The sequence below is a fragment of the Delphinapterus leucas genome, chromosome 4, assembly GCF_059928025.1.
Source record: "Delphinapterus leucas isolate spDelLeu-1000000601 "Yukka" chromosome 4, BTC_Dleu_Yukka2, whole genome shotgun sequence".
In the NCBI taxonomy this organism is placed as follows: Eukaryota; Metazoa; Chordata; class Mammalia; order Artiodactyla; family Monodontidae; genus Delphinapterus; species Delphinapterus leucas.
This window is the reverse complement of record NC_143132.1, coordinates 149,281,646-149,309,491: the sequence shown is the minus strand read 5'-3', so window position 1 is coordinate 149,309,491 and position 27,846 is coordinate 149,281,646. Positions and strand designations below refer to the sequence as shown.

Sequence of the window (27,846 nt, the reverse complement as noted above, 5' to 3'; positions counted from 1 at the left end):
GACTTAATGTGCTCACAGAATGGAACTCATTCGTATGTAGAGGACTTACCTCTACTTAAGGTTATCAGAATGGGTAGAAGTCAGAGATGTGCCCCCAGGGAAGGTCTGCTCATCTCCCCCCTTTTTATAGCTGTCGTGATGCCCAGTCAATAAGGATACATTTGAATAATTTCACAGTATTGTCGTGGGTGGACCTTCCCGTATTCAGAGGCATCTCTTCCAGTGCTGATTTTTATTCAGAATTAGCAATTTTTAAAATTCAGCTTATCTCATATATACAATGGAATATTACTCGCCATAAAAAGAAAGGAAACTGAGTTATTTGTAGTGAGGTGGATGGACCTAGAGACTGTGATATAGAGTGAAGTAAGTCAGAAAGAGAAAACAAATACCGTATGCTAACTCATATATATGGAATCTAAGAAAAAAAAATGGTCATGAAGAACCTAGGGGCAAGACGGGAATAAAGATGCAGACGTAGAGAATGGACTTCAGGACATGGGGAGGGGGAAGGGTAAGCTGGGATGAAGTGAGAGAGTGGCATGGACATATATACACTACCAAACGTAAAACAGATAGCTAGTGGGAAGGAGACGCATAGCACAGGGAGCTCGGTGCTTTGTGACCACCTAGAGGGGTGGGATAGGGAGGGTGGGAGGGAGGGAGACGCAAGAGGGAGGGGATATGGGGATATATGTATATGTATACCTGATTCACTTTGTTATACAGCAGAAACTAACACAACATTGTAAAGCAATTATACTCCAATAAAGATGTTAAAAAAAAAGATTCAGCCTATCTGCTAACATCACAAAATGATCGTCATTGTGTACTGTGTCACGAAGGCACATACTACCCTTGAACAGTGCATGTTCTTGTAAACTTGGGTTAAGTCTCCAGTTCTAACCACCAATTGCTAGGCAATACAGAGGACAGAGGAATATGTAAAATGATACCATAGACTTCAACCAGCAAAATATAGATGTGGGAAACGCTATAGGACAAATGATCTGTTTCTTTAACAGCTAAATTGCAAGGGGAAAAAAGAGAAAAGACGACTGCCTCCTTTAGATTAAAAATGACAATGTGTTGACCTCATTTGGATCCTTGTTTTTAATATATCCATATTTTTTAAAATTTATGAGGTATCTGGGGAAATCTGAATACCAATTGGATATTTGATAATATTAATGCATTATTGTTAATGCATTAGGTGTGAAAATTATTAGGTGTGAAAATGAATTCTGGTTATGTTTTTTTAAAAAGAAAGAGAGTCTGCTTGTCTTTGAGAGCAGGAGTTGGTGAACATTTTCTGTAAAGGACCAGAGAGTAAATATTTTAAGCTTGTGGACCATAAGTCTGTCACAACTACTCAACTCCACCATCGTAGCACAAAAGCGTCACACACAATAAGTACATGAATGGGCATCACTGGTGTTGAGAAAGAAAACTTTTCTCTACCCTCTTAGGTTCAGATACTGGGGTCTGTGAATTAAACTGATTAAAAAACAGATTAGAAATACCTGCACCCCAATGTTCACAGCAGCACTATTCACAATAGCCAAGACATGGAAACAACCTAAATGTCCACTGACAGATGAATGGATCAAGAAGATGTGGTACATATACACAATGGAATACTACTCAGCCATAAAAAAGAATGAAATAATGCCATTTGCAGCAACATGGATGGACTGAGAGATGATCATACTAAGTGAAGTAAGTCAGACTGAGAAAGACAAATACCATATGATAGCACTCATATGTGGAATTTAATGTTTTAAAAAATGAAACAAATGAAATTACTTCCAAAACAGAAACAGACTTACAGATATTGAAAACAAACTTATGGTTATCAAAGGGGAAAGGGGGAGGGATAAATCAGGACCTTGGGATGAACATACACACACTACTGTATATAAGATAGATAACCAACAATGACCCACTGTATAGCACAGGGAACTCTACTCAGTATTCTGTGATAACCTATACAAGAAAAGAAACTGAAAAAGAATGGATATATGTATATGTATAACTGATTCACTTTGCTGTACACCTGAAACTAACACAACATTGTAAATCAACTATACTCCAATAAAATTAAAATTTAGAAATAAAAAAAACAGATCAGGAAGAGAAAAGACAGATTTTTATTCATGCACATACACAAGAGTTCACAGAAAAACATGACTCAAAAAGGTGTCTTATCTTTATAATTTGGGACCTACAAATTATCTTAATAGGGGAAGTGGAGGGCAAGAAAGGACACTTATGGAAAACCAAACGCCTTTTAGGAAAGATAAATGGGCCCTCAGGAGAATAGATGACGGGTATAGTTTTGTGACAATGTCTGGTTAGATGTGGTTCCAACTTCTCATATCTGTGATAAGAGTTAATCTTGCCTGGTTGAGCATTCCTGGGGAGTTTCATCACAACTGAGTTCTTCTAGGAGGATCTGCTCTTAGGCAGATAAAAGAGTTCAGAAAAAAAAGCCTATCCTCAGATGACTTCAGTTCAAAATAATTTTTATCCATCAGTGGCATATTGTGGACCCCTTCACTGTGTTCCAATAAAACTTTATTCATAAAACAGAGTTTGGGCCATAATTTGCTACCTTTATTTTAGAGATACATACTGGAAGATTTAAAAATGAAATAGAGTATGGATGAGATCTGTTTCAAAATAATCAAGTAAAAGTAGGGGAAGTGAATGGGCATTTAGGTAAAACAAGATTGCCCATAAATGGATAACTGCTAACGAACACATGGGGGTTACTATACCTCTCTCTATTATTAAAAATTAAAAATTTTTCCATCATAAAAAGTAAAGAGGGCTTCCCTGGTGGCACAGTGGTTGAGAGTCCACCTGCTGATGCAGGGGACACGGGTTCGTGCCCTGGTCTGGGAGGATCCCACATGCCGCGGAGCGGCTGGGCCCGTGAGCCATGGCCGCTGAGCCTGCACGTCCGGAGCCTGTGCTCCGCAGGTAGAGAGGCCGCAACAGTGAGAGGCCCACGTACCGCAAAAAAAAAAAAAAAAAAAAAAAACAGTAAAGAAGTGAAAACAAAAAGGAAACAAAATAAAACACAATAATACTTAAGATTTTGAATTAATTGCTATTATTGAACACATTGTATTCCAGGCACCATGCTAACCACTTTACACTTATTAACTCATTTAATCTTCCCAGCAACCCTAAGAAGTAGGTAACTATTATTATCCCCATTTTACAGATGAGAACCATGAGGCACAAGTACGTTAAATGCATTGCTATGATCACAGAGCCCATAAAAGCTCAGAACCAGTATCCAAACCCCCAAAGGCTGGCTCCAGAGCCCCTTCTCCCACAGTACTACACAAGTTACTTATTAGATACATGGTGCTTTACAGACCTGGGAACTCTCTGTGTCCTCTGCTACAAAGACTCTTTCCTAGTTAATATGCTGCTCCAGTGATAGCTTTCTGGGGGAGTCACCTCCTGGGTCTTTGCATTCTACATTATTATTCATTCCTCTTTCTCACCCACAATATAAAAACTAAGCTTAGTTATTAAAATAATCTAAATCCTTCTGTATTTAAATGCATTTTTTTATCAACCTTCCCCCTCTTGCTTTAGTCCAAACTACAATAACAGGAAATCTTTTTGAGGAGAAAAAAAAGACCCAATGGCTTATATAAGACATGAGCATTTGAATCCTGTTAATCTCAAGTATATGATTTTAACCAGGCAGGCATAGATTCAGGTCAGGAGCCAGTGTTTTTAACCATCACTGTGTACAAAGGATTTTACATCAGCAGTATTAGCGTAATCTTTAAACAGACATCAAAAAACAAAACCACCAGCGACAAGGAACCTTGAGAGGTCATCTGATCCCCCGCTGCTGCTAGGAAGGGGTGGGCCTGAGCCAGCCAAGAGCAGCAGCTTTCTCATCTTTCATCTCTTCAGAAGGAATGTCATAAGCTTCTTTGTTAATGTTTCTATGCTTCACACTGCTTATTTTGGGGGAAAATCCTAAAGTCTGGATATGGTGTTTTTTACCTTGACAAAGCTTTTCTCCCATGTAATAATAGGTCACATGGATGATGCTATAATAATAATAAATCTACGTAGATATAGAAATATGAAAATAATAATAAAATCCAAACCAATTGAATTTTCTGGACTTAGCAATGAAGGTCCTAGAGAATCCATACATATGGAAAAGCCCACACTCAGCTCTTAACAAAATAGCCACTCTCTGTACAGAGGATACACTTAGTATTCTCTGTACAGTACTGATAACCTCATTTGAGGCTCAAAACCATTGATGCATGGATAACATTATTGACTCTGAAACCAAGCAGTACACTGTGGGGTCCACCCGAGGACAAAAGCCCCTCTGTATCCCCATTTCTTGTTTGTGGAAAAAGGCTTTATTCTCCTAGGCCTTCCCTGAGTTCCGAAGAGAAGGCACATGCCTTACTAATTAGGGAAGAGAGGGAATGCAGATACAAAGGAAAAGCAGTTGAACAAGAAAAGTAATGACAAGAGTACAGTGATAAAACAGTCCTAGTTCCTCCTCAAGGAATATACATAACAACCTGATGCATAGGTTGTTCAGCCGTTCTGCAGAAACTAAGACCCTCCTGCCACCCAGGTGGAGGATGGTAACTATAGGCTGAGCACGAGCAGTAGACCCCAGGCAAGTTGGAATCAGAGGCTGATGACTGAGATTCCTGAAACACCACCCTATTACCTCACCTCCAACCAATCAGAAGAAAGCCATGCACCCTGCAGCCTCCCCCCTAAATGTTGCCTTTGAAAACTCTTCCCTGAAGACCATCGGGGAGCTTGGGTCTTCTGAGCACAGGAGTCACCCACTCTCCTTGTTGGGTCACCTGCAATAAATGTTGTACTTTCCTTCACCACAACCTGGTGTCAGTAAATTGGCTTTGCTGCAAGGTGGGCAAGTGGACCCAGGTTTGGTCCAGTAACAACTCCATTTACAGATGAGAAAAAGGAGGCCCAGTGATAGTGATTTAAACCTAGGTGTACTGAGTCTAAAGCTCCCACTCTTCCCCCAACATCACTCTGGAAAGCAAGGAAATCTCAGGTGGCTTATTCACCACCAGCCCATCTTTAACAGAGCTTGGCTAGGGTGGAATTAAGCAGTGAAAGTGAAACCAAGTCCTCCTAAAGCCGAGTGCCCCTGCTGAGTTTATGATTAACCTCTCTTTGCAAAATTTTATTCCCTTTCTTGTCCTACCCTGGTCCCCTCAAGACTGAGGGAGATCAAAGAAAAGAGAGGATTGAAACTGAGGCCCCTGCAGGGCCCTCCCAGGCACAGAAGCCTTCCCATACCTCCCGTTTCTCATTTGTAGAAAAAAGGCTTCCGTCTCCTGGGCCTTCCCTGAGTTCCAAAGAGCAGACTCAAGCAGTTAATAATCACGACAGTAGAGTCACAGGACTCCTAGTTCCTCCCGAAGGGACATAGATAACAATCTGGTACATATCTGTGAGCTGTTCTGCAGAACTATGACCCCCCTCAGCCGCCCAAGGGGAGGATGGTGACTACAGGCTGACCACAAGCACACAGACCCCAGACTGGTTGGAACCAGAAGGTTGAGATTCCAGAAATTTCACCTGTTACCTCACCACCAACCGATCAGAAGAAGGTTCACGAGCTGATCGTGCAACCTAGGACCCTCTCCCCTCACACTGTCTTTAAAAACCCTTGCCTGAAAGCCATCAGGGAGTTAGGGGTCTTTTGAGCATTAGCTACCCGGTCTCCCTGCGTGGTGCCTGCAAATAAACCATTACTTTACTGCAAACACCCGCTGTCAGAGTTTGGCTTTCTGCACCAGGGCATAAGAGCCCTTGCTTGGTAACAGAAGGATAAAGGAAATCCTCATGTGCTGTCTGCTAAAGTTAGGCCAGATCAAAATGGCAATACATGTGTCAGTTACTTTGAGGTTATAAAATGTTATTAGCCAGTGGTGAGGGGGTGTGGCAATGGGCTGACACATATTCTTCTGCTCTGCTTTAATTTATTTTAAATGAGCATATATCACATACCATCTGATGGTATATGAAAAATATACCATCAGTGTTTTTAACCTATAAATTAATAGGTCCTTCCCTTAAGATACTATGATGAATTTTTTTAATTATAAAGGTACACTAATATTAAACCTGGAAAGAGTAGAATATATATACTTAGGGAAGGATCATTTTGATTTTCAAGTTGGGGTTTGGTTACCTGTCTTTATATATTCTAATTTAATGTGTCAGTACCTGCAAAAACACAACAGGTCCCATCTTTCCAAAGAAACAAAAGGAGATGTTCAGGAAACTGCATTATTCCTCCTCCCAATTCAGAACAAGGTCCAAAAGAGCTGGCTCTGCCCCTGCCTATAAGATTTCCCTTGGTAGAGCCTCAATCCTTGCTCTTTGGGCAGGTGGTATATTCATGAGGGTAAAAGTCTGCTCTTTAGGGTCAGAAGACACTCTTGAGTCCCCGCTGTGCCATTTTTTGACTGTGTGACTTTGGACCAGCTTTTTAACTTCACTAAATTTCAAATTCCTTATCCATAAAATGGGGACAATGATGTTACCTAAGTTACACAGTTGTAACCGAGCAGGACCCCCTGGGGCCTTCCTGGGACAGACCCCTCCCCCGTATCCTCTGCTTTAGCCCCTCTCTGAAGTACCTGGATAACAGTATGTGATGCACACTTCCTGAGTTGTTTCACAGATGTCAAAATCCCCCACCAAATGGAAGATGCTACCTACTTGATGACCTTGAGCCCTCAGCCCCCAGGCCTACTGGAACCTAAGGACTGATAATATTAACCCCTGTGATCCTGCCCTGTGACCTCACCATCAGCCAATCAGAGAATTGTGCACGAGCTGATCACATACCTGCAACCTGCAACCCCCTCACCTGGTCTTTAAAAATACTTTGCTGAAACCCATCGGGGAGTTCAGGTGTTTTGAGCACTAGGTGCCCTGGACCCCTTGCTTGGTGCCCTGCAATAAAAACTGCACTTTCTTTCACCACAACCAGGTGTCAGTAGATTGGCTTTACTGTGCACGGGCTAGTGGACCCAAGTTTGGTTCAGTAACATCGTGAGGATTAAATGCAAAAACGTTAAGAAAGGTAGTTGAAATATTGCCTGACATACTACATAAGCATTAGCTATTGCTATGATAATTACTGTTATTATTCCAGGACGGAAGTCCAGCTTTCTAATTTTACGCTGCAAAATTTCTGGACACCCCACAGGCACAGAAAGGCTCCCTGGCTAAACACTTCAGAGAATGAGCTTCCTTGAAGACTTAAAGCAGGAGTCGCGAAACTACAGCCCATTGGCCAAATCTGTCTCCCACCTCCAGCGCCCCCTCCAGGTGGAATCCTGCGCGCTTGTCACTTGTCTAAGTATTGCTCGTGGCTGCCTTGCACTACTAGCTGCACGACTGAGAAGCAGCAACCGAGACCATGTGGCCCATAAAGCCAAAAATATTAACTCTCCAGCCCTTTACAGAAAAAAAAAAATGGCTGAACCCTGAGCTAAAGGCATTTTTGTTCAAAACAACATAAGTAGGTTTTTATAATTCAAGGTACACTGCTTTTAAGCAATTCTAAAGAAACTACCAAGATAACCATGACCCTTCCTCCTTGGTTTCAAAGACCAAAGCTGAGCCTCTAGTAACTAGGCAGAGAAAAGCACTGCAGCCCTCACTCATCACAGCCCTGAGGGCCATCCCCTGAACTTCCTCGAGACGGTAATGACAACCCTCTCGGTTTTCTATGACCATGAACGAACTGGTCTTCCTCACCGTCTTCCTGAAACAGAGATATTTTCAGTCACTGTTAGGACTAATATTCTTCTCTTTGTGTCGGTGTGTGTGTGCACACGTGTGCGTGCCACACGCTTTGCTGGATTCTGGGAATACGATTTTTGTTCCCAAGATCAATAAGATTTCTCTTCTCATAAAGTGTACATTCTAACAGAGGAATAAAAAGCCCGGAAAAAAATATTTTTAAAATGACATCATTGGGTCTTCCCTGGTGGTCCAGTGGTTAAGACTCTGCATTCCCAATGCAGGGGGCCCGGGGTTCTATCCCTGGTCGGGGAGCTAAGACCCCCCCATACCGCAACTAGAGAAGCCCACACCCCACAACGAAGAACCTGAGAGCCACAGTGAAGACCCAGCGCAGCCAAAATAAATAAATAATTTTAAAAAGGACATCATTTCTGATCGTGATAGATGTAAAGAAACAAAACAGGGCTCTGGGATGGAGAGAGATTAGGAAGGAGAGAGGGGGCTCCTTTAGATTGGAGGCTCCCCTCAGAAAAGGCAGTTGTGCTGAGACCTGAATAACAGGAGCAAGCCAATTTGCACATAAATGAAAAAGGACAAGAGAAGAGCAAAGACAGAGGCAGAAGGGAGCTTGGTATGTCTGAGGAAGAAAAAGAGCACAGTTTGGCTTGAATGCAAGCAGTATGAGGTGGGATTGCAGGGGGGTCAGGGCCACATCACATGCCCTGGTAAGGAGTTTGCCTTTCATCTACTGTGAAACGGGCAGCCATTGGAAGCTTTCCAGCAGAGAAGGGGCACGATCTCATTTACATCATAAAAAGATCAACTTGACAGCTATGACTAAAACTTTTGCAGGAAGGGGGACCCCTTCCAGGGCTCCAGAGCGGGCTCTTGTCTGACCCTCGGAAATGAATTGTCCAAGGAGACACACGTGCTGACAAAGCAAGAGACTTTACTGGGAAGCGGCACCTGGGGGAGAGCAGCGGGGTAAAGGAACCCAGGAGAACTGCTCTGCCACGTGGCTCACAGTCTCGGGTTCTACGGTGATGGGTTAGTTTCCGGGTTGTCTCTGGCCAGTCATCTTGCTTGGCCCATATTTGGTATCACTCAGGGTCCTCCCGGGTGGTGCACGCATCTCTCAGCCAAGATGGATTCCAACGTGAGGGTTTCTGGGAGGTTGGCCATATTATGGGCTGGCATCTCCTCCCTCCTGCTTTCAGCCCCTCCTGAATTCTCCCAGTTAGTTTTCAGTGGCAGCACCACGTTCCTTATCGGGACCTCCTGTTGTGACACAACTCATGCAAGTGGTCATCATCATGCCCAGCCCAGGCGGGTGGTTTCAGTCAGCGGTTCCCTGACAAAATGAATGGTGCTCGGGAGGCCATGGAAAGTGGGCAGAGGAAGAGCAAAGAGTTGGCTCTTGCGGGAACTTGGGGAGATGGACAGCAGCAGTGGAGGTGGAGGGCAGCGCTGTGCAGGGGCTATTTGGGGGATACAATCTGGTGGAGTTTTGGAAGAAGGAGATGGGGGAAAGTGGGGAGGGCAGGAATCAAGTTGCCTCCCACTAGCCTTGTGGTCGGTGGAGCAATTTTCTGAGATCCGCTCATTTGTTCATCCAACAAACGTTTATGGGGGACACACTTTGTGCAGGTACTGTTCTAGGTGCCAGGAACTATAGCAGAGAAATAAGCAGCAGAAATCTCTACTCTGGGGACCTTCTGGCGGTCCAGTGGTTAGGACTCAGTGCTCTCACAGCTGGGGCCTGGGTTCAACACCTGGTTGGGGAACTAAGATCCCACAAGCCATGGCACATGGCCAAAAAAAAAAATCCCTACTCTGGTGGAATTTATATTCTAGCAGGGGATAGAAAATACAGAGGATTATGAGAGAAGCAAAGAATTTGGGAACGAAGACAAGGGGAATCATTTACCAAATCCTCTGATTCTGTCTCCTAAATATCCCTTGCAGTAGTTCAAGTTGAAAACAGGTGGCAGCTGCATGAAAGTCATATTCAGGGTGTTAAATTAATCAAACAGGAGGCTGTTAGACTGAGGTGGCCCCCATGTCCTGGCAGCCTAAGTCACCAAACCAACACCTAAGCCCGAAATGCCTCAAGGTTATTAAACTGAAACTAAGGACAACAAATCACCAACAGCCAACTAGGCTTTAAGCTGTAGCCAATCAATATGTCCTCGCTTTGCTTTGCTTCCTTTTCTCTACAAGTCGGTCCCTGAGCTCCTGCTGGTGAAGCCACCTAAACACTCATGGTTTGGCCCATTCGAATCAAAAACCGTTCAAATCAACTCTTAAAATGTTTACTGTGCCTCAGTTTATCTTTCAACAAGTTCACTTGAAAGACACTGGTGAGGGGAAATCTTCCCGATGGGCAGAGCTGCAAACAATGCATCTGGTCATCCACTTTGTACAGGAGAAACTGCCCAAGAAGTGGGAATACATCAATATTTCTGGACAGTGGCCTTTAGGCAGGGGTCTGGAAAGAAAACATCTCTGGAAGACCAGAGACGAGACGGTCTGGAGTAGAGGCACGCAGACGAACACCCAGACACTCCACGGAGAGTACAGATTTTCGTAGCACACATTCACACCCACCAGAAAACACTCACATGGTAGAGGCACTGAACGACCACGTAGACAAAACGACGCTGTCCATTGACACTATCAGCCTTTGTCATTGGCCACCCAGAACTTACACAGAAGGCTTGTGAAAGAAGCCACAGCGGCGGAGATGAAGGCCACATATGGGCCCAACACTGCGGACCCCTACTTACCAAGATGGATCTAGCTACCGCTGCCTCTGCTTACTTAATACAATCCAGGTACTGCTGCCTCTGCACGTCCAACCACGCTCCAAAAGGAGGACCTGCGGTTCATCCTCGCAGGCGTAGATTCCAATTTCAGGTGTGGGTTTGCCCTTTCTGCCATCGAGCCTCAGCCGGCACCACTGTCTGCAGGTCCACAGGCGTGGATTCCCTTCAACACAACTTCTGAGTGTTGGCTCAAAAATTCAGGAGCTTCCCGGGAGAAATCTGAACCTGGCCCCCACAAGCGGAAGACAAGGAGGGACCAAAGAAAGAGGCAGGTAGTTGGCAGGTGTAATAAGCAAGGGAACTTACACAGCAGGCTTGTCTTGGGCGCCAGAAGAGGAGGAGACCTCTCCACCCACCAAATCTTAAAGTTTATACAGAGAACTTCACTGGGTTCAGTCATGTGTTCAGTCCAGACGGTCTCAACACCACACTGCTCTCTCAAGGCTGCTTCCTTGCAAACAACTCCCACTGTGGGAATGGTGGGCGGAAGGTACATTTCAAGGACAGGGGAGGGGTTGTGAAGCCTCCTATTGCCCGGGGCCAGCTCCAGGGTCAACCAGCGGTCGCATCCTCTCAATGACCTCCCCGCACACTCCAGCCCTCCCGGTTCCTTGACTCCTACAGCCTCTCACGCCCCCCCAGCCCCTCCACAATGGTTCTGAGAGGTCCGCAAGCGGTTTCACTAGCGTCGAGATGGCCTGTTTGGTAGCTGTCTGGCTACACTGTAGCAACACAGGCACAGGCAAGAGAAAACACAGATCAACATAATGACTCCCAAAATAAGTAACAACTCTTTCCACCAAGAGCCCCATGATCCAAAACCACTGATTCACTAAATGCCCCAGGCTGGGGACAGTGTATCACTCAGGGTGCTGCTTGAGTCCCCATGTGCTTTAATAAAGAAGACACATTAACAGACCATCAGGTGTGAACACGCAGCATTCTGTCTGGATAACACACAGGGGCCTCCTTGTGAGGCAGTGGTAATGTCCGACTGAGGCCATTTTATTTTGGAGGACGGCTTTTCTCACTAGAGACAGTTCAGGGTCCGGTAGGGGCAGGCTTTGCCAGCTATCATTTAAGGCTTGCTGGGTGAATGTGGTGAGGGCTTGTGTGTGAGCTAGAATAACCTCCAGGCCAATGGAGGAACGAAGATGGCGGCCACATGATGGTACCAGTGGAAAAGAGAACGGGCCCGCCTGGCCTCCAGGAGAGGGAGGTGGGCAGCTTTAGGACCTTGACCCAGTTGTGCTGGCCATACATGTTGACCGGGAAGGCAGCAGTGTCAGGAGTGAGGGATGGGCCGGAGGTGGGCTATGTCAAAGAAGGACCCCCCCCCCCGCTCCCCTCTCTCAATGGTGCACGCTCCAATCAGGGCACAGCTGGCAGCAGGACAACGGGGTCCCGGTGGAGACCCCCTCCCGCAGGGGCAGGGAGCAACTCTCCTCTCTTGGTGGGACGTCCCACTGCAAATTCCAGCACACGACGCCCGCCCCGGGCTTGAGGGGGCCGGGTGTTCTCAGCGTGTGGTGTCAGGGCACTGCTACCCCCCCCACTTCCATACTTTATGGTGTTGAGGGTCTCGGCAGGGGGCCCCGGACTGGCACATGGGGCCACAGTCCCTACTGGTTGATCACTCAAATGTATAAAGTCTGGGACAGTGGCTCAGTCCACCCAGCCAAGGTGGTTTGACCTGTTAGTAATTTAATATGCTCCTTGCAGGTTACAGGGGAGATGAACCCTCTATTCAACGTCATGTTCCTCTGCCTAGTCTTGCACAGCATGGCCCTTGAAATGGGATCTCTGGTCACTATTTGACGAGGGTATCAGTACAGGGCACTCAGCTTCTCTAATCACCTAAGGGTGGCAGCCCCTGGTTCGTGCAGCCACAGGGGAAAGCTTGGGTTAGGCCAGATGCAGTGTCCACAGGAACCAAGGCATATTTAGAACCCTCACTCTGAGGGAAGGGGCCAATACGATCAATTTGCCAACCCCTCGCTGACACGCTGTTGCTGCATGAACCAACTCACTGTATTTCAAGGGCAATCCAGGGTCTTGGCAATACGCCATCCCACCCTGGTGCTACGGTGGCTGCCCTTCCTATGCACCCCATCTACTGATGAAACTAATGAAGGGTCAGTTACCAGGGCTGGTACCCAAGCTAGGGCATCAGCCTCCGGATTGCCAGGGCGTGTCAGCGCCTCATGAGCCGAGAGGTGGAAGCCAGTGAGGACGGCCTCAGCCTCTTGCAGGTGAACCGAAACGTCTCTCCACACATCCTGCCCCAGCGAGGGTTTATTCATGAACATCCACCTCCCGACTCCCTGCTGTTCGAACCACAGGGTTAATCCCTTTAGATCAGCCCAACTGTCATGGCAAAGGGTTAACGGCCAAGGCTCATGAGTGGTCACCAGCCAAATGCTGAGTTCAAACCCCTGGCTGCTGCAGTTCATTCCTGTTACAAGATGAACAGATTCTTGTTGAACTTACGCGAATAACTATATTGCCATGAAACTAAGAATGCTCATTCTAAGACTTTCTGAATTCTGCAGGGGTCAGGTAGGGAGGAAAAGGTGAATGTTTCCTCTTTGTTCACAATGGTATATGTTAGCAAATTGCTGATAGCTTAAGAGAAAAGAAAACTGTTTCTCTTAAACCTGGGAAAACAAAACATAAAAGGATCAACAATGTTTCCAATTTAAAAAATCATAAAAATTACAGCCATCCTCATCAGTTTTTCCATGAGAGTTCTGCAAATTCTTACTCAGTTTAGTAGCATGATCTTAGTTATCAGAAAGCTGTACTCTCCCACAAATCTTGAAGATGAAGCGCTCTTACAGGAACACTTTTGCAAAAGCATCAGAGCATGACAAAAGTCTGTAAATGACAGAAGACTTTAAAATGGCCAAGGTTAAAGATCTGATGAGAGCTCATTATAATGTAATTGGCAAGGAAATTTGGTTATTGCTGTGATATACAACCTCCTGATGACCTCCTCCCACACCGAGCAGGGGACCTACTTCATAGAAAAGATGGGCCGTGGGCATAGGCCAATGACACGGGATCCCCGGGTTGTATGACACATCATGCCATGCAGAAGCAGCCGGCCTCCTAGAAGGATGAACTGCCTTCCAAAGGCACCCCTGAATGACCAGCTGAGAGGCAACCTCCTGAATGGGTGCGGTGCCATCCTGGGGATGCAGTATGTGCTTCTGTACGGGGCTAAGTCCCCAGTAAGAACAACACACAGGTCCAGGAACAAAGCAGGGTGGGGAACAGGGGTGGCCCCACTTACCATCACTCCCAGTGATCCAATCACAGTGAGGAATTTCATGCTTTCCATCCTTGCCACTCTGAGCTCTGCAGCGTTAAAAGTTCTGATCTCCAGAGGGTATGCACACTCTTGCCAGGGGCCACAGCGAGTGTCTCATTACAGCCAGGACACTTTGGCCTCCCTGTGCCCAGGGACCAGAAAGTCAGCATGCTGGCTGTGGAATCTGACCCTGACCAGCCAGGGAAGGTAGCATGTGTATGGAATCCCGGTGGTCTTCTTGGGTGCCTCCTGGTATCTGCTGGCTTCCTGATCCCAGTGCCTAGGACACAGCTCCAACTGCTGTCCGAAAAGAGTGTGGTATGATTGCCAAGGGCTCAGCCTTTCAGGACTAAAGGTTTTGAGCCACACCACGAGGGAAGCCGCCAAAGCCTGCCAAGATAATCACTGAGGGTGAGGGGAATTTGGAAAGAACAGTGGTTTAGGGAGAGGATGGGTACCAACCAGTACGCACCTGAAACCAATGCAGGATCAGGGGCTACTGCTTGTCCCACTAACTTCCCTCTTCTAAATTCTCCCTCAGAAAGAGAGGCCCACAGAACTCACGGAGGACCTGCCCCCTAAACTTGCTTGCAGAAGTAGATCATTGTGGTACAAGGGGTGCAGCACACTGGCCACGAAAAACGCACAGCTCAGGTCTCCGGCCGTGCCCTGGTAGCACTGCCGCCGACCACAGTGGGGGCACTAATGCAGGTCCACCCCTGAGGGTCCTGGAACTCCTTCAACATGAGATTCTTGGTCGATTTGGCCCGTCGGCCTGGCCAAAACTCTCTTAGAATGGGACTTCCATCTGAAACCTTTCTAGCCCACCCCCTTTCATCCCTGTCCCCCCTCCTGACGGGTGTCAGACTCTCATCACGGTCGGAGGGGCTCCCTGCCTTCTCTTGTTCCCTCTCCCCTCATCCTTCACAGGCCTTTCCCCCTGAAGACTTCCTGCACAGGAAATCCTCTCCTGGTGTCTGCTTCTCAGGGGACCTGAATTAAAACTAAAGCTAACTGTCATTACTTTTATTACCCTAAGTTGTCTACTTTTTTCCTTAAACATAAAGACCCAGGGGGAGAGGAGGGTCTTTGGGTCCAAAAATAGTCATATCCTTTTGGCACTAGACCACAGAAAAAAACTGTCAAATTTCTACCAGTTCAATTTTCTCAGTAATGTGTGTATATATAGATGTACACACGTCTATCTATATACACCACATACACATATATACACAGTTGAGCCTAGAACAACGTGCGTATGGGGGGTGCTGACCCCCTTCCCTAGTGTGCAGTCAAAAATCTGTGTATAACTTTACAGTTGGCCCTCCGTATCGCTCGTTCTGCATCTGTGGATTCCACCAACCTGTGGATCGTGTAGTACTGTATTATTTACTATTGAAAAAAATCCTTGCGCAAGTGTACCCGTAATCCAGGTATCAGTTCAAACCCATGTTGTTCAAGGGTCAACCGTATATCCTTTATACAACTGTATCCTTGTAGATTTGTGATTTTCAAAGGAAGGATTCTTCACTTCAGAAGCTATCAGTTTTAGAAAAAAATTTAAATCCTTGTCTTCCGTGCAAAAGGCAATACATATCCATCTAAAAAATAACAGTGAGATTAAGTAAAATGTTACAAAATAAGCTGAGTAGGGATTAGGGAAAGATTAAAAGCCAAAAGTATCTGTATCTATTAAAGATTTTTTAAAAATCAGTAATAAAAGAGCAACGAATTACTGATACACTCAATAATATGGATAAATCTCAAAAAAAGTGAGAGAAAGAAGCCAGGAACCAGGTATTCTGTATGACTCCACTTATATAAAACTCTAGAAAAGGCAAATCTTATCTATAGTGACAGAAAGTTCTTCTGCAGCTGGGGAGATTGACTGCAAAGGGGCACAAGGAAATTTCTGCAGAGATGGAAATGCTCTATATTCTGATTGAGGTAGTAGTTCCTCGAGTGTATGTAACACCTTTATTAAAACTCATTTAACCATACACTTGAAATGGGTGCAATTTACTGCATGTAAATTATGCCTTAGTAAAACTGACTAAAAAAAACCAACGTGATTTTCAACTTTAAAATAGCCTTGGGTCAAAATATCCTGCTTCATCCAGGCCACCATCTTTTCTTACCTGGATTTTGCTCTCCCCTTCTGATTGGATTCCCTTATAGGAATCCTGCTTCCCTCCAATCTGTTCTTTGCTCTGCAGCCAGAGTCATGTTTCTAAAAGGAAATGTGATTATGTTACTCCCAACAACTCCCATTCTTCACATGTATCAGTCAGGGTTCAATCAGAGAAAGAGAACCGCTAAGAGAAATACAGATGTAGATACTTATTACAGGGATCTGACCTACACAGTTACAAGAACCGGCTAAACAGTCTCTGTAGGGCTGCTAGGTCCACCTATTCTCTTCCGCTGCTGGAGACTCAAGTCCGCCGGGCAGGCGACTGGGAAGGGAAGATGGATGTAAAGTTCCAACAACCAGCTGGAACGCACAGCCACAAGAATGAACCTCACCCTGTCAGTTCTTGCTTCCTCTGACCTTGGCGTCATGGGGTGGAAGCTGGGCCATTCGTGAAGCTAAACGCATGTGGCCCAGGAGTCAGGGAAATTGAGGGAGGATCCAGGGGCGGGTGGCGCAGTTACAGGCTCAGCCACTGCCTCACCTCAAGAAGTCAGCCAGCAAAGCCACAACACACGTGAGCTACAAAATGGTTGCTGCTTCACGTCACCCTGCATATCTCCTAAAAGACTCTCTCGTGGCCAGCCCTAACCAAAAAACATAAGGTAGAGCGAATTCTGGGAAATGCGGCTCAGCCTAGCCAACTTGACACGTTACAAAACCATCGTTAACACACCAAACCTTAGATGGCTTCCATTACTCTCACTGCCTTAACAGAACTTATAAGGTTCTTTGTGACCTGATTTCCACCAGGTCTTCTGGCTTTATCTCCTACTCCCATCTCAGGCTATAAGTATTGAAATATTTACATTTGGTCCTGAGGTTTTCTCTAAATTTCCTAGCCGTTCCACACTATGCCTCCTGGCTGGAATACTCTTCCTTCCTTCCCCTGTAACCTGGCTGAGACCTTTTCACCCTTAGGAAGCCTGTCCTGACATATCACTTTATTGCTGGTGGCCAGTACAAAACCAGGTCCACAGCTGGCACCCAATAAATTTCAACTGAACCAACCATACGCCAACGAGAATTAAGACTGATTACCACTGAATGAACATGACTGGAGACTTACGTATATAGGGGATAAAGTGCTGCAGCAAAGGTAATACGAGCAGCCCACTAACACATGGGGAAGGCTGTTCCCTTCTCACTTTTGTGCCCCCTCCCCAAGAAACAGGGGGAAATGTCTAGAGACATTTTTAGTTGTCACCACTGGGGAAGTAGGTGCTACCAGAATCTAGCAGGTAGAGACTAGGATGCTGTAAAGCATTCCACGATGTATACGACAGCTCCCCTCTCCCCAACGAAGAATTACCTTGCACAAAACGTCAGCAGTGCCAAGGCTGAGAAACCCTGACAAAGATAACGCTTATCTGGATACTGATATATATAAAAACATGCATTTACATAAACATATTATTTCTCAACTTAATGCAGTTTATAACAGGTAAAAAAATCAATATTTAATGACAGATGATTTGTCCTACATGCCAGCAATACAAAGTGTTGCATTTGTACCGCCAAAACCAAAGGAATTGGTGAGCCCAATACATCTTTTCTCAGTTTTCCATTCCTGTGCCTTGAGTGGAACATAATTGAGATCAAATTCTGGTTCTGTACAGTCCAGGTTTAAAGTAGGTGGCAGTTTTCGATGATAACAAGCCAGAGAGGTAAAAGCTGCCTCAGCGGCCCCGGCAGCCCCCAGCAGGTGTCCCGTGGCTCCCTTGGTGGAGGAGACAGCAAGGGCGTGGGCATGCTCTTTGAAAAGATGTTTGATGGCTTTGTTTTCAGCAGCGTCTCCTAACGGTGTGGAAGTAGCATGTGCGTTGATATAGGATATCTCTTCAGGCTGTACACCTGCATCTTTTATAGCAGCAGCCATACATCTAATAAAATGAGAAAAGCAACTGAACTTATCGGAACGACATCTAATTTTAGCAAAGTATTCATTGTCTGTATGGCTTACGAAAAAGAAATATCCAAGTACACTGGATGAAAAGAACCCTTTATGCTCTAATGACAGAACAGCATCTTGGATTACCATGTGAGTTGGAATGCTGTCTGCATGGGAATAACATGGACTGATTCATCACCATGACATAAACATTCATCACCATGACATAAACATACAAACCTATGGATTTTACAATCTCTAATAAAATGTATTTCCATTTTATTTGAATCGTCCTTTCTTCCTTGAGGAAAAAGCCACATAGACTCAGGCCTAGAATAATTTCTCTTCTAGGAATTGCTTATCAGTGGGGTGTGTTGTAGAGTTAAAACGTGCAGAAAAAAATTTATAACTATGCTTTAATGTTTTCTTTCACATTTAAATGTAAAACTTGGAATATGTCCCAATAATCTAAAAAATGTCTGTCCTATTACTTTAAGGCTCAAACACCCTTTCAAAAATTGTCTATTCAGGATATGAGAATTCTAAATAAATGAAGAAATACAAAGCCAAACCCCAAGAGAAACAAATCCAAAAATAAAACACTTCTCTGGGAAAACCTCTGAAAATCTCATGGATGTTAACACCCTTTTTTTTAGTTGTTGATCTCTGGGCTGCATACATTTCCTTAAGAGGCAGCTCAGAGTATAATCTGAAGCGTGCTGGAAAGTTTCACCTAAACATAACTATTTCCTCATCTAGCTGACTACTAGGCTTGACATTTCCAGCACCAGCAACTACTCACTAAAACTCAGAAATATAGTTCAGGGGTCGGTGAACTATGACCCTGGCCAGATGCTGTTTTTGTAAACACAGTTGGCCCCTGAACAAACTGGGGGTTAGGGGTGCTGACCCGTCACACAGTGGAAAATGCCCCTATAACTTTACCGTTGGCCATCCATACCCCCAATTCCACATCCGCAGATTCAACCGACCGCGGATCCTGTAGCACTGTAGTATGTACCTAGCGAAAAAGACCCGCGTGTAAGTGGAACCGTGTAGTTCAAACCCGTGTTGTTCAAGGGTCAACTGTACTTTCATTGGAACACACCCATTCATTTTCATACTGCCCATGGCTACTCTCAGTTACAAAGCAGAGTCTGAGTAGCTGTGACAGACACCCTCGTAGCTGGGATAATATTTTTGGCCCATAAAGCCAAAAATATTATTTATTCCTTTACAGAAAAGGCTTGCCAACCCCTGGCTAATTTAACTGGTTAAAACATAATATGATCTAAGCAGGCTAACCTACGAACAAACATACTAACACATAATGTTAGTGTCAGAGGGGTCTTTTGTTTTGTGGGTTTTTTAACTTAACTCACTACCTCTTTCACAATAAAAGCACCTTGCTTTTCCAAGTGCGGTCCTCAGGCCAGCAGCTTCAGCACCACCTAGGAGCTGGTTAGAAACGCAGCATCTCGAGCACCACCCTAGACCTACAAAGTCAGAATCTGCATTTTAATAAGATCCCTGGGTGATTAGAAGTCGCAGCAGAACCCTACTGAAATGGAGCAGAGACCAGGTACACGTAGGACAAAGCGCTAACTGTACTGTCCAGGTCTGATGGAGGGCTGCAGAAGGGAGCCTCCTGACCCTGACGGCTGTTAAGCACAACTGAAGGGATGAAAATGTGGCAAAGTCACACACGGCCTTCTTCACAACGTTACTGGCCTTCGCTAAAACTCCAGATTTTGTAAGGATATTCACATGTTTTCAAATATTTCAAACGTGGTAAAGCAAAGAATTCAAAAACACTAGTTAGTCTAAAATGGGAACACAACAGAGATACAGTACACCAAGGCCAGATACTACAGTTTCCCCTAAGTTGAGACTCCAATAAAGAGTCTTACCTGAAGAAATGTGAACAAACAACCAGTCTTTACCTTAAGGCACCTTCTCCTCCAGGATCAGGGGCGGTTATGTGACTGGCATCACCTGAGAGTCCGTAGCCCAAAATCTCTGCATAGATCCGAGCCCCTCTTTGAACAGCATGCTCGTGTTCTTCTAGCACCAGCACAGCTGCACCTTCTCCCATCACAAAACCATCTCTCTTGGGATGGAATGGCCGACATGCCGACTTCGGATCAGAGTTTGTGCTCAGAGCCCGGGCTCTGGAAAACGCAGCCAGCGACAAAGGGCTGATGCAAGAGTCGGCACCTCCAGTCACCATCACATCAGCATCGCCGTGGGCTATGAACCTCAGAGAGTCTCCCACAGCATGAGCTCCCGTGGTACAGGCTGTGGACACTGCATGATTGGGGCCCTTGAGTTTATAGCGAATGCTGACCTGGCCTGCGGCCATACTGACCAGAATCTTAGGGACAAAGAATGGGCTGACTTTACTGTAACCTTTCGTCTGAAACATCAACGCGGTTTCAGAAATCTCTTCAAGGGGAACCATTCCCATGCCAATTGCAACACCAGTAGCCGCTTGGTCAGCTTCTGACTGAGGATGCCAGCCGGAATCTTTCAAGGCTAACTCAGCAGCCCCAACGGCCATAACGGTGGGAGAAGACATGGACTTGATATCTGATTTAGGCACAAAGTTTTGTGCGTTGAATTGACCTTCATCACAACCTCTTGGCACATAAGCTGCAACACTGCAAGGGACACTCTTATACTCTTCACCGACCAGTGAAACGATTCCACTCTCTCCCTGGATAAGACGATCCCACACCAGCTGAGTGCCAACACCCAGAGGAGTCACTAAGCCAATGCCTGTAACGACAACCCGCCTACGCAATCTGGGTGTTGGCACAGTTCCGAAAAACCTCCTTTCACTTATCAATCTTTGGCACAACCTTGTGTGTATTAGATGAGGGCTTGTAACTTTTAGGAAACTTTGCAAGCCGTTTGACAGCATGGTTGAGACTCGGAGGGTCAGAGACGTTCCGTAGCAGACCACGACACGCCCAGCAGGTACTGACTGTTGTTGAAATACCTTAAAGGCCTAAGAAACAACATCCAAGGTGGTTTTTCTCGGGTGCTTGGTATGAGCTGTTAAGGAGCGCAGGGAAAATAATGTTACATCACTTTTACTTATCAAACCACCTGTCTGGACTCAACCCTTTTTAGACTCTCAGTACCCTCAGACATTCCAAGATAAAGAGCTGAAAAGACGACTCATTCGATTCACAACAGAACTTCACAATGAAAAATATACACGCACTCCTGGCCGGATATAGGCTGCGGAAAGCATCCTTTTTCAGGATTACCGAGGCCTTATTACAAAAGGCACAAAACACACTTCAGGGCCTATTCTTTGGGGTGGCGGTGAGAGAACTTTTTTGATCAGGGTTTCGGGGACCGCGAAGATCAAGGGCGGGGTGGGGGGGAAGGGAAGGGGGTGTGGCCAACTCCCCGCACCGCCCCAGACACCCGAGGAAAGCGTGGCGAGAGGAAAAGACAGCTGACCCGGGTCCTCCACACCCCTCTCCCCACGCAGCGCCGACCCGACTCGGAGCTGGAGGGCGGAAGGACAAGAGGAGCGAGCACCCACTACCTGCATCCAGCCTCCGGCGGCCAGCGCAGCCGCAGTCCCACGCGCGATGCGGGCGTGCGCCCGCGCACAGTACGTCCGCGCACGTCCGCGCACACCCACGTCCGCACAGGCGCGCACGCGCACGCCCGGCGTGCGCGCCCTCTGGGCCGGGCGCCCTTCCCCCGCGTCACCTTGGCGGAGGTCAGATGGTGAGGGGAGGGTCCGGGCGCCACCTCACCGACTCCAGCATAACTTGGGTACGAGCACGTAACGAGGGGAGATAGCATTTTTGCGTATCAAAAAGGGATCTCTCTTTTTTCTTTTGCTAATAATCCCAGATATTCGCCTGTTGTGGGAAGAGGGACTCAGTCATATTCGCCCGGAATGCTAGGGAAGAATTAAAGAAGTTACCGTATCGTTACAGTGATCTCTGTATCGCCCAGAGTTGTTTATAATAGCAAAGCAGGACTCACCGAAATGCCCAAGAGCAGGAAATCAGTTGTCTATTTTGTGGTACAGCTAAGTAATGTGCAGCCATTTAAAATAATTTTGTAAGTGAATATTTATTAATGTGGAAAGATGTTGATAATTTTTTGGAAGATCCAAGTTGTGACTTGTATTTTTCCTTTTTTTTTTTTAAGGGTTTTCTTGGGGGCGGGGTCTGGTCTGCAAGCAAGTATAATGATTGCGGTGTTTTTGCCTTATTTTATTTTTTAATTTTTAAATTTTTTTGCCCACTCCTTGTGGTGTGCAGGATCTTAGTTCCCCGACGAGGGATGGAACTCAGGCCCCATGCAGTGGAAGCCTGGAATCCTAAACACTGGACCGCCAGGGGATTCCCTTTCCCCCTTATTTTTGCTTAGCTTTATTTATCATCTTCTCTATAGTATACAAACAATGCTTTTGTAATAATAAAGGTACTTTTACTTTCTAAAACTTATTTTCAGCTCTTGGGCAGTGCTCAAAATATCACAGCCAGTATCTAAGAATGGAGACAAGAATAGAATAGAGAAGAATGTAGACATTTATTTCTAAGTGTTCGAAAAATTCAATAACTTTTATTTGTTCAGAGCTCACTGTGAATCTATCAAGGGAAAAATAAGATGAAAATATAAAAAAGCAAGAAATCAGCAAGGTAGTATTTGTTTAGATGACCATCTGTTGCTCACGTGCTGACCCAGGTGCGTTTTGTGTCCTTCTTTCTTCTGTAGATAAAGGATTGACCATATAACCTGCATCTGAACCTCTCAGCGTATTTGTTTCTTTCTGGACAGTGTGCCTCTTGATGGCTTCCAAGCAGAGTGCTTTGTCTTCTTTCCCAGCTCTAGGGAAGAATTTGGGAGAAGCTTAGATTTTCCTGGTTAGTACTGGATTTAAATGTATCTGGAAATAGACTTTTTCTAAAGTAGTTCCCTAATATGACCTTGAGTCATCCTTGATCCAAGACCTATTCAGTCACTTCTTAGGATGACCTTCTTTCAGTGACGATAGAGTTACTTTAAGAGAAATTAAAACAAACGTGGTTATAAAAAACAAAAGTACAACTAAAAGTTAAGGAGTGAGAGGTACCCAAACTTGCTCTCTCCTCTCTTCATGGCTATATAATATTTTAAAATCATAGTGTGAAAAGTCCTAAAATATTTTTTGAAGCCAAACTCATATGAAACACAGTTTTAACATGCTGTTCTTTTTTCTTTTGTAACATCACAAAATTATCTTGGATAAGAAGTGACAAGTCAATTAAAATATTGTAGAGGGAATTCTCTGGCGGACCAGTGGTTAGGACTCCCCGCTTCCGCTGGTTGGGGAACTAAGATCCTGCAAGCTGTGCAGTGTGGCCAAAAAACAGGAAAAAAAATTGTAGGAAAGTAAAGCCACCAAAAGTCTTTTCATTTTTATTTCTACCTCTGATCTTTCCTTTGGTCTGGAAAGGGGTGAGAGATTTTATGATATTCTAATAGCTATACTGTATGATTTAGTACCATATTCCTTGTTAAAATACCATGGTGTTTTAGCTAAAGTACCAAAATCTTCAAAAAGGCTCCACTTGCCATAGCCTCTTGTTCAGACATATGTTTACTTAAATTTTTTGTAATGTGATTCAAAACTATCTTTCCAGATATAGTTCCCATTCTCTATTAAAATAGATTTCCACCCAAGATGGCTGTTCTCTTGCACTCTGTACATCCTCTGCCTGACCAGTGCCTGCTTCACCTACACCCTACTCACGTGACTGACCTTCCTACAGACTTGCCCCCAGCCCCAGCTGGTGACTAATCTTTAGATCAGAACCTCTGTAACGTGAGAGTTCATCAAAGAAGCAGTGAGGGGCGTGCCTCACTGCTGGTAACCGATGAGCCAACCTGACATCAATTCCCCTGTAACTGGTAACCTCCCCCTCCCCCTGGAGCAAAGACTGCTGCCATGTCCTGCCCACCGTCTGCTGCAGACGGTGGGGTGTCACTCCACGACCTTGCTTCAGACATGTAAGATCCCCCCATCCACTAAACCACTGGTGTCTCTGTCACTGACTCTGGGCTCTTTCTTTTGTCTTGAAGCTGGGTAAGCCCAGGGCTTGCAGGCCTGCAGGGTGCAGCCCAACACCCAGCAAAAGTGATCTTATCATCTCTAGATTGACTTCAGCTTGTCTTTTTTCATCTCTGTATCTTTGCTTGTACTTTCTTTTGTTCAACATTCATTTTCTTCCTAAGCTGTGCTAGAAGCTGGCATATGAAAATGAATAGGGTATGGTTCTTGCTTTCAGGAAGTTCATAGTCTAAGGAAACAGCCATGGAGACAAATATGTGCAAACCACTGAAACAGGTGCTGTAATAGAAGAATATGACAGAATTATAATAATACAAAGGAGACAACTGGGTCAATACTACCTTCCAAAGTCAGGAAAGCCTTCAAAAAAGTTGACCTTTGAACTGCATCTTGAAAATGAGTACATGTTTGTCTAGTAAATTTGGTGGGAAAGGGCATCCTGACAGAGTAGAACAAAGGCCTGGATACCTGATATCTTCCACAAACTGCTAGTAGTAGTTCAATGTGGCCAATGCTGGATGTGAGGTGTGGGACAAAGCAACAGTGAAAGCATGAGAGTGAAGCAGGGGCTGATCTGAAAAAGTCTTGGATGTTGTGCAGAAGACTTTGGATTTGATCCTGTAGGTCAGAAATGATATGCAGGCAGCCCTGGTCTAACATGGACTGCAACATTCTTTTATTGAATCTAAATTCCTCTAGGAAGGAAATGGTAAACTCTCTCATTCCCTTCACCGGACTCTCTGCTAGTTCTTTTGTCTTGAACAAAGCCACTTAGTACATTCAAGTTTCTTGCCTGACTCGTGACATCATTTGGCGGTAGAGTGTGTGTTGCTGAAATCTGGCCTCTACACTGGTGCCAGATTAAATCTCGGAGACAGAGTTTTGGGTGAAATAGAAAGAAATGGCTTAATTGCTTTGCCAGGCAAAGGGGGCCACAGTGGGCTCGTGCCCTCAAGACTGTGCGCCCCGCCCTGGAGGGGGTCGAGAGAAGTCTTACGGTGTTCAAGGAGCAGGGCGTGGTCAGCTCGTGGACATTCTGATTGGTTGGTGGTGACGTAATGGGGAGTCGGCATCGTCAGCCTTCTGGTTCCAACCGGTCTGAGGTCTACATGCCTGTGGGCAGCAGACAGTTAACTTCCTCCACCTTGTGGGGTTTTCAGTATCTGCAAAACAGCTCAAAGGATGTGGCTCAGAATATTCTCTATAGTCCTGGAGGAAGAACTAAAGGTCCTTGACTCTGTTTAATGGCTAAACTATTGTTATTTTGTCTTGCTTGATTGTCTTCCTTTCTTTCTGCATTTTCTCACTTCTCTGATTATTCTTCAACTAAAGTTTTTCTACAAACAAAAGGCAGGTGTAGGATGTGGGTGGAGGTCTATTCTGGGAAGGCCTCATAGGGTCCTGCTCAGTTACATGTGGGCAAGGGGTAGCCATAAACGTTTCAGCAGAAGAATAACATGATCAGATGGGTGGTTTAGAAAGATCATCGTTGCAGCATGTGCAGGGGGATTGGGGAATGTGGGAGTGGACATGGGGAAAAGAGTTAAGACTGGTGAGGCTCTACGGAGGGGATGAATTGGGGGCTTGGGATTGACATATGTACACTACTATGTATAAAATAGATAATAATAAGAACCTACTGTATAGCACAGGGGACTCAATGCTCTGTGGTGACCTAAACGGGAAGGAAATCCAAAAAAGAGGATATATGTATACATATGGCTGATTCACTTTGCTGTACAGCAGAAACTAACACAACATTGTAAAGCAACTATGCTCCAATAAATATTAAAAAAAAGACTGGTGAAGCCCTAAACTAAGGCAGTGGCACGGAGGAGAGAGTGCTAGGATGCTGTCCTTAATTAAGTGTGTGTTGGGGGCATTTCCTCCCACAGCTGGGAAGTCCTGCCCTTCCTCATGTCATTAACCTCCCAATTTAAGGGTTCTTTTCAAATTCTTCTTCCATGAAACTGCAACCACAGTGGAATTTTCCTTCTTCTAAACTAATAGTTCTCCAAATTTACCGTGCACCTAAATCACCTGAAGGGCTTACTACACACATTGCTGGGCCTCATCTTTTTTTTTTCTTTTTTTTGCGGTACGCGGGCCTCTCACTGCTGTGGCCTCTCCCGTTGCGGAGCACAGGCTCTGGACGCGCAGGCTCAGCGGCCATGGCTCACGGGCCCAGCCGCTCCGTGGCATGTGGGATCTTCCCAGACCGGGGCACGAACCCGTGTCCCCTGCATCGGCAGGCGGACTCTCAACCACTGCGCCACCAGGGAAGCCCTGGGCCTCATCTTTAATGGTGGGGCTTGAGAATATCCTGATAGTTCCCTGGTGATGCTGATACTGCTGGTCTCACCAGTGCTCGAACTCGATGACTCTTACGAAGGCGGGGCCTGTGCTCATCTCCTCCCCTGCTTCACAGTGTGTGGCGCATGGCCATTGGCTTCATAACTATTTGGTGAATGAATGAATTACAGAATGAATTAATAAACACATACCCTTATGCCTATACCACTTTGTGCATTTCTTACCAAATGATTTTTTCACAGTAACTCTGTTTCATCAACTGAAGGGCTATCTGTATGTAAGGTATTATTATTCATTTTGTCCTTCCTACTAGATTAAAAGTTTCTTATGTCATCCATCTCAGACTGCTTTGCATACAGCATGTGCTCAATAAATAATAGTTGCTTAATTACTTAATACAGTTACACAGTAGTGAGCTACCACATCAGTTCCGGAGAGGCTTCAACCCTTCTCCTTGCCAATAACCTTTTACTGAGGTCAACATTTTCTTTTCTTTTTTTTTTAAATATATTTATTTATTTTTGGCTGAGTTGGGCCTTTGTTGCTGCGCGCAGTCTTTCTCTAGTTGCGGCGAGCAGGGGCTACTCTTCTTTGAGGTGTGCAGGCTTCTCATTGCGGTGGCTTCTCTTGTTGCAGAGCACGGGCTCTAGGCATGCTGGCTTCAGTAGTTGTGGCTCACGGGCTCAGCAGTTGTGGCTTGGCGGGCTCTAGAGCGCAGGCTCAGTTGTCGTGGCACACGGGCTTAGTTGCTCCGCGGCATGTGGGATCTTCCCGGCCCAGGGCTTGAACCCATGTGCCCTGCGTTGACAGGCAGAGTCTTAACCACTGAGCCACGAGGGAAGTCCCAACATTTTCTTTTTTATGACAAAACCTATCCTGGGGAAGTTTCAGTGAGTTATATCTTTATTTCATTTTAAGGATAGTGCCACCATATGTCAACTCTAAAGATGATGTTCTTAACAAAGCTGGAATCCTAAAAAGAAATTCATTATCTTGAAGCAAAAAAAAAAAAAAAAAAATCAAGTGAATGAACAGGAAGTTCAAAGCTAATTTAATACTAGAACATCCTTTTATGTGTTTGGAGCAATGGTGGGTATAAAGAGATTGACTAGCTTAAAGCCTTTAACTTTTCTAAAGGAAACTGAAGAATCAAAATATTTTCAACTTGACTTAAGTGGAAGAAGCAGGCAGGAAAAAGAATGAGCCAAGTCCCTTGTTATAATAAATTCCCTTAATAGCTTCATAGATGGTGGTATCCAAGAGAGAGAGTAGTTACTCAAAGTAAAGAGTAATTGGGGGGCTTCCCTGGTGGTGCAGTGCTTAAGAATCCACCTGCCGATGCAGGGCACACGGGTTTGAGCCCTGGTCAGGGAAGATCCCACATGCCACGGAGCAACTAAGCCCGTGAGCCACAACTAC

The 27,846-nt window shown here is 45.3% G+C and overlaps 1 protein-coding gene across 3 annotated transcripts; it reads right to left on the bottom strand.

The window, feature by feature from the left end:
• Window positions 1–664: 664 nt before the first annotated feature.
• On the bottom strand, window positions 665–21,696 carry OXSM (3-oxoacyl-ACP synthase, mitochondrial). 3 transcript variants are annotated; one of them, XM_089911236.1, is made up of 5 exons: window positions 21,589–21,696; window positions 19,970–21,083; window positions 16,083–18,018; window positions 13,927–15,545; window positions 665–10,856 (listed from the first exon to the last, which is right to left on the bottom strand). In XM_089911236.1, exons 2-3 carry the CDS (start codon window positions 20,947–20,949, stop codon window positions 17,616–17,618), a joined length of 1,383 nt encoding a protein of 460 aa, XP_089767362.1. In that variant the 5' UTR covers window positions 20,950–21,083; window positions 21,589–21,696; the 3' UTR covers window positions 665–10,856; window positions 13,927–15,545; window positions 16,083–17,615. The 3 variants fall into 3 exon arrangements, with proteins under 3 accessions (XP_089767362.1, XP_089767361.1, XP_022410401.1); XM_089911235.1 differs by having other exon boundaries at window positions 665–15,545; XM_022554693.2 differs by having other exon boundaries at window positions 665–14,334.
• Window positions 21,697–27,846: the final 6,150 nt, after the last annotated feature.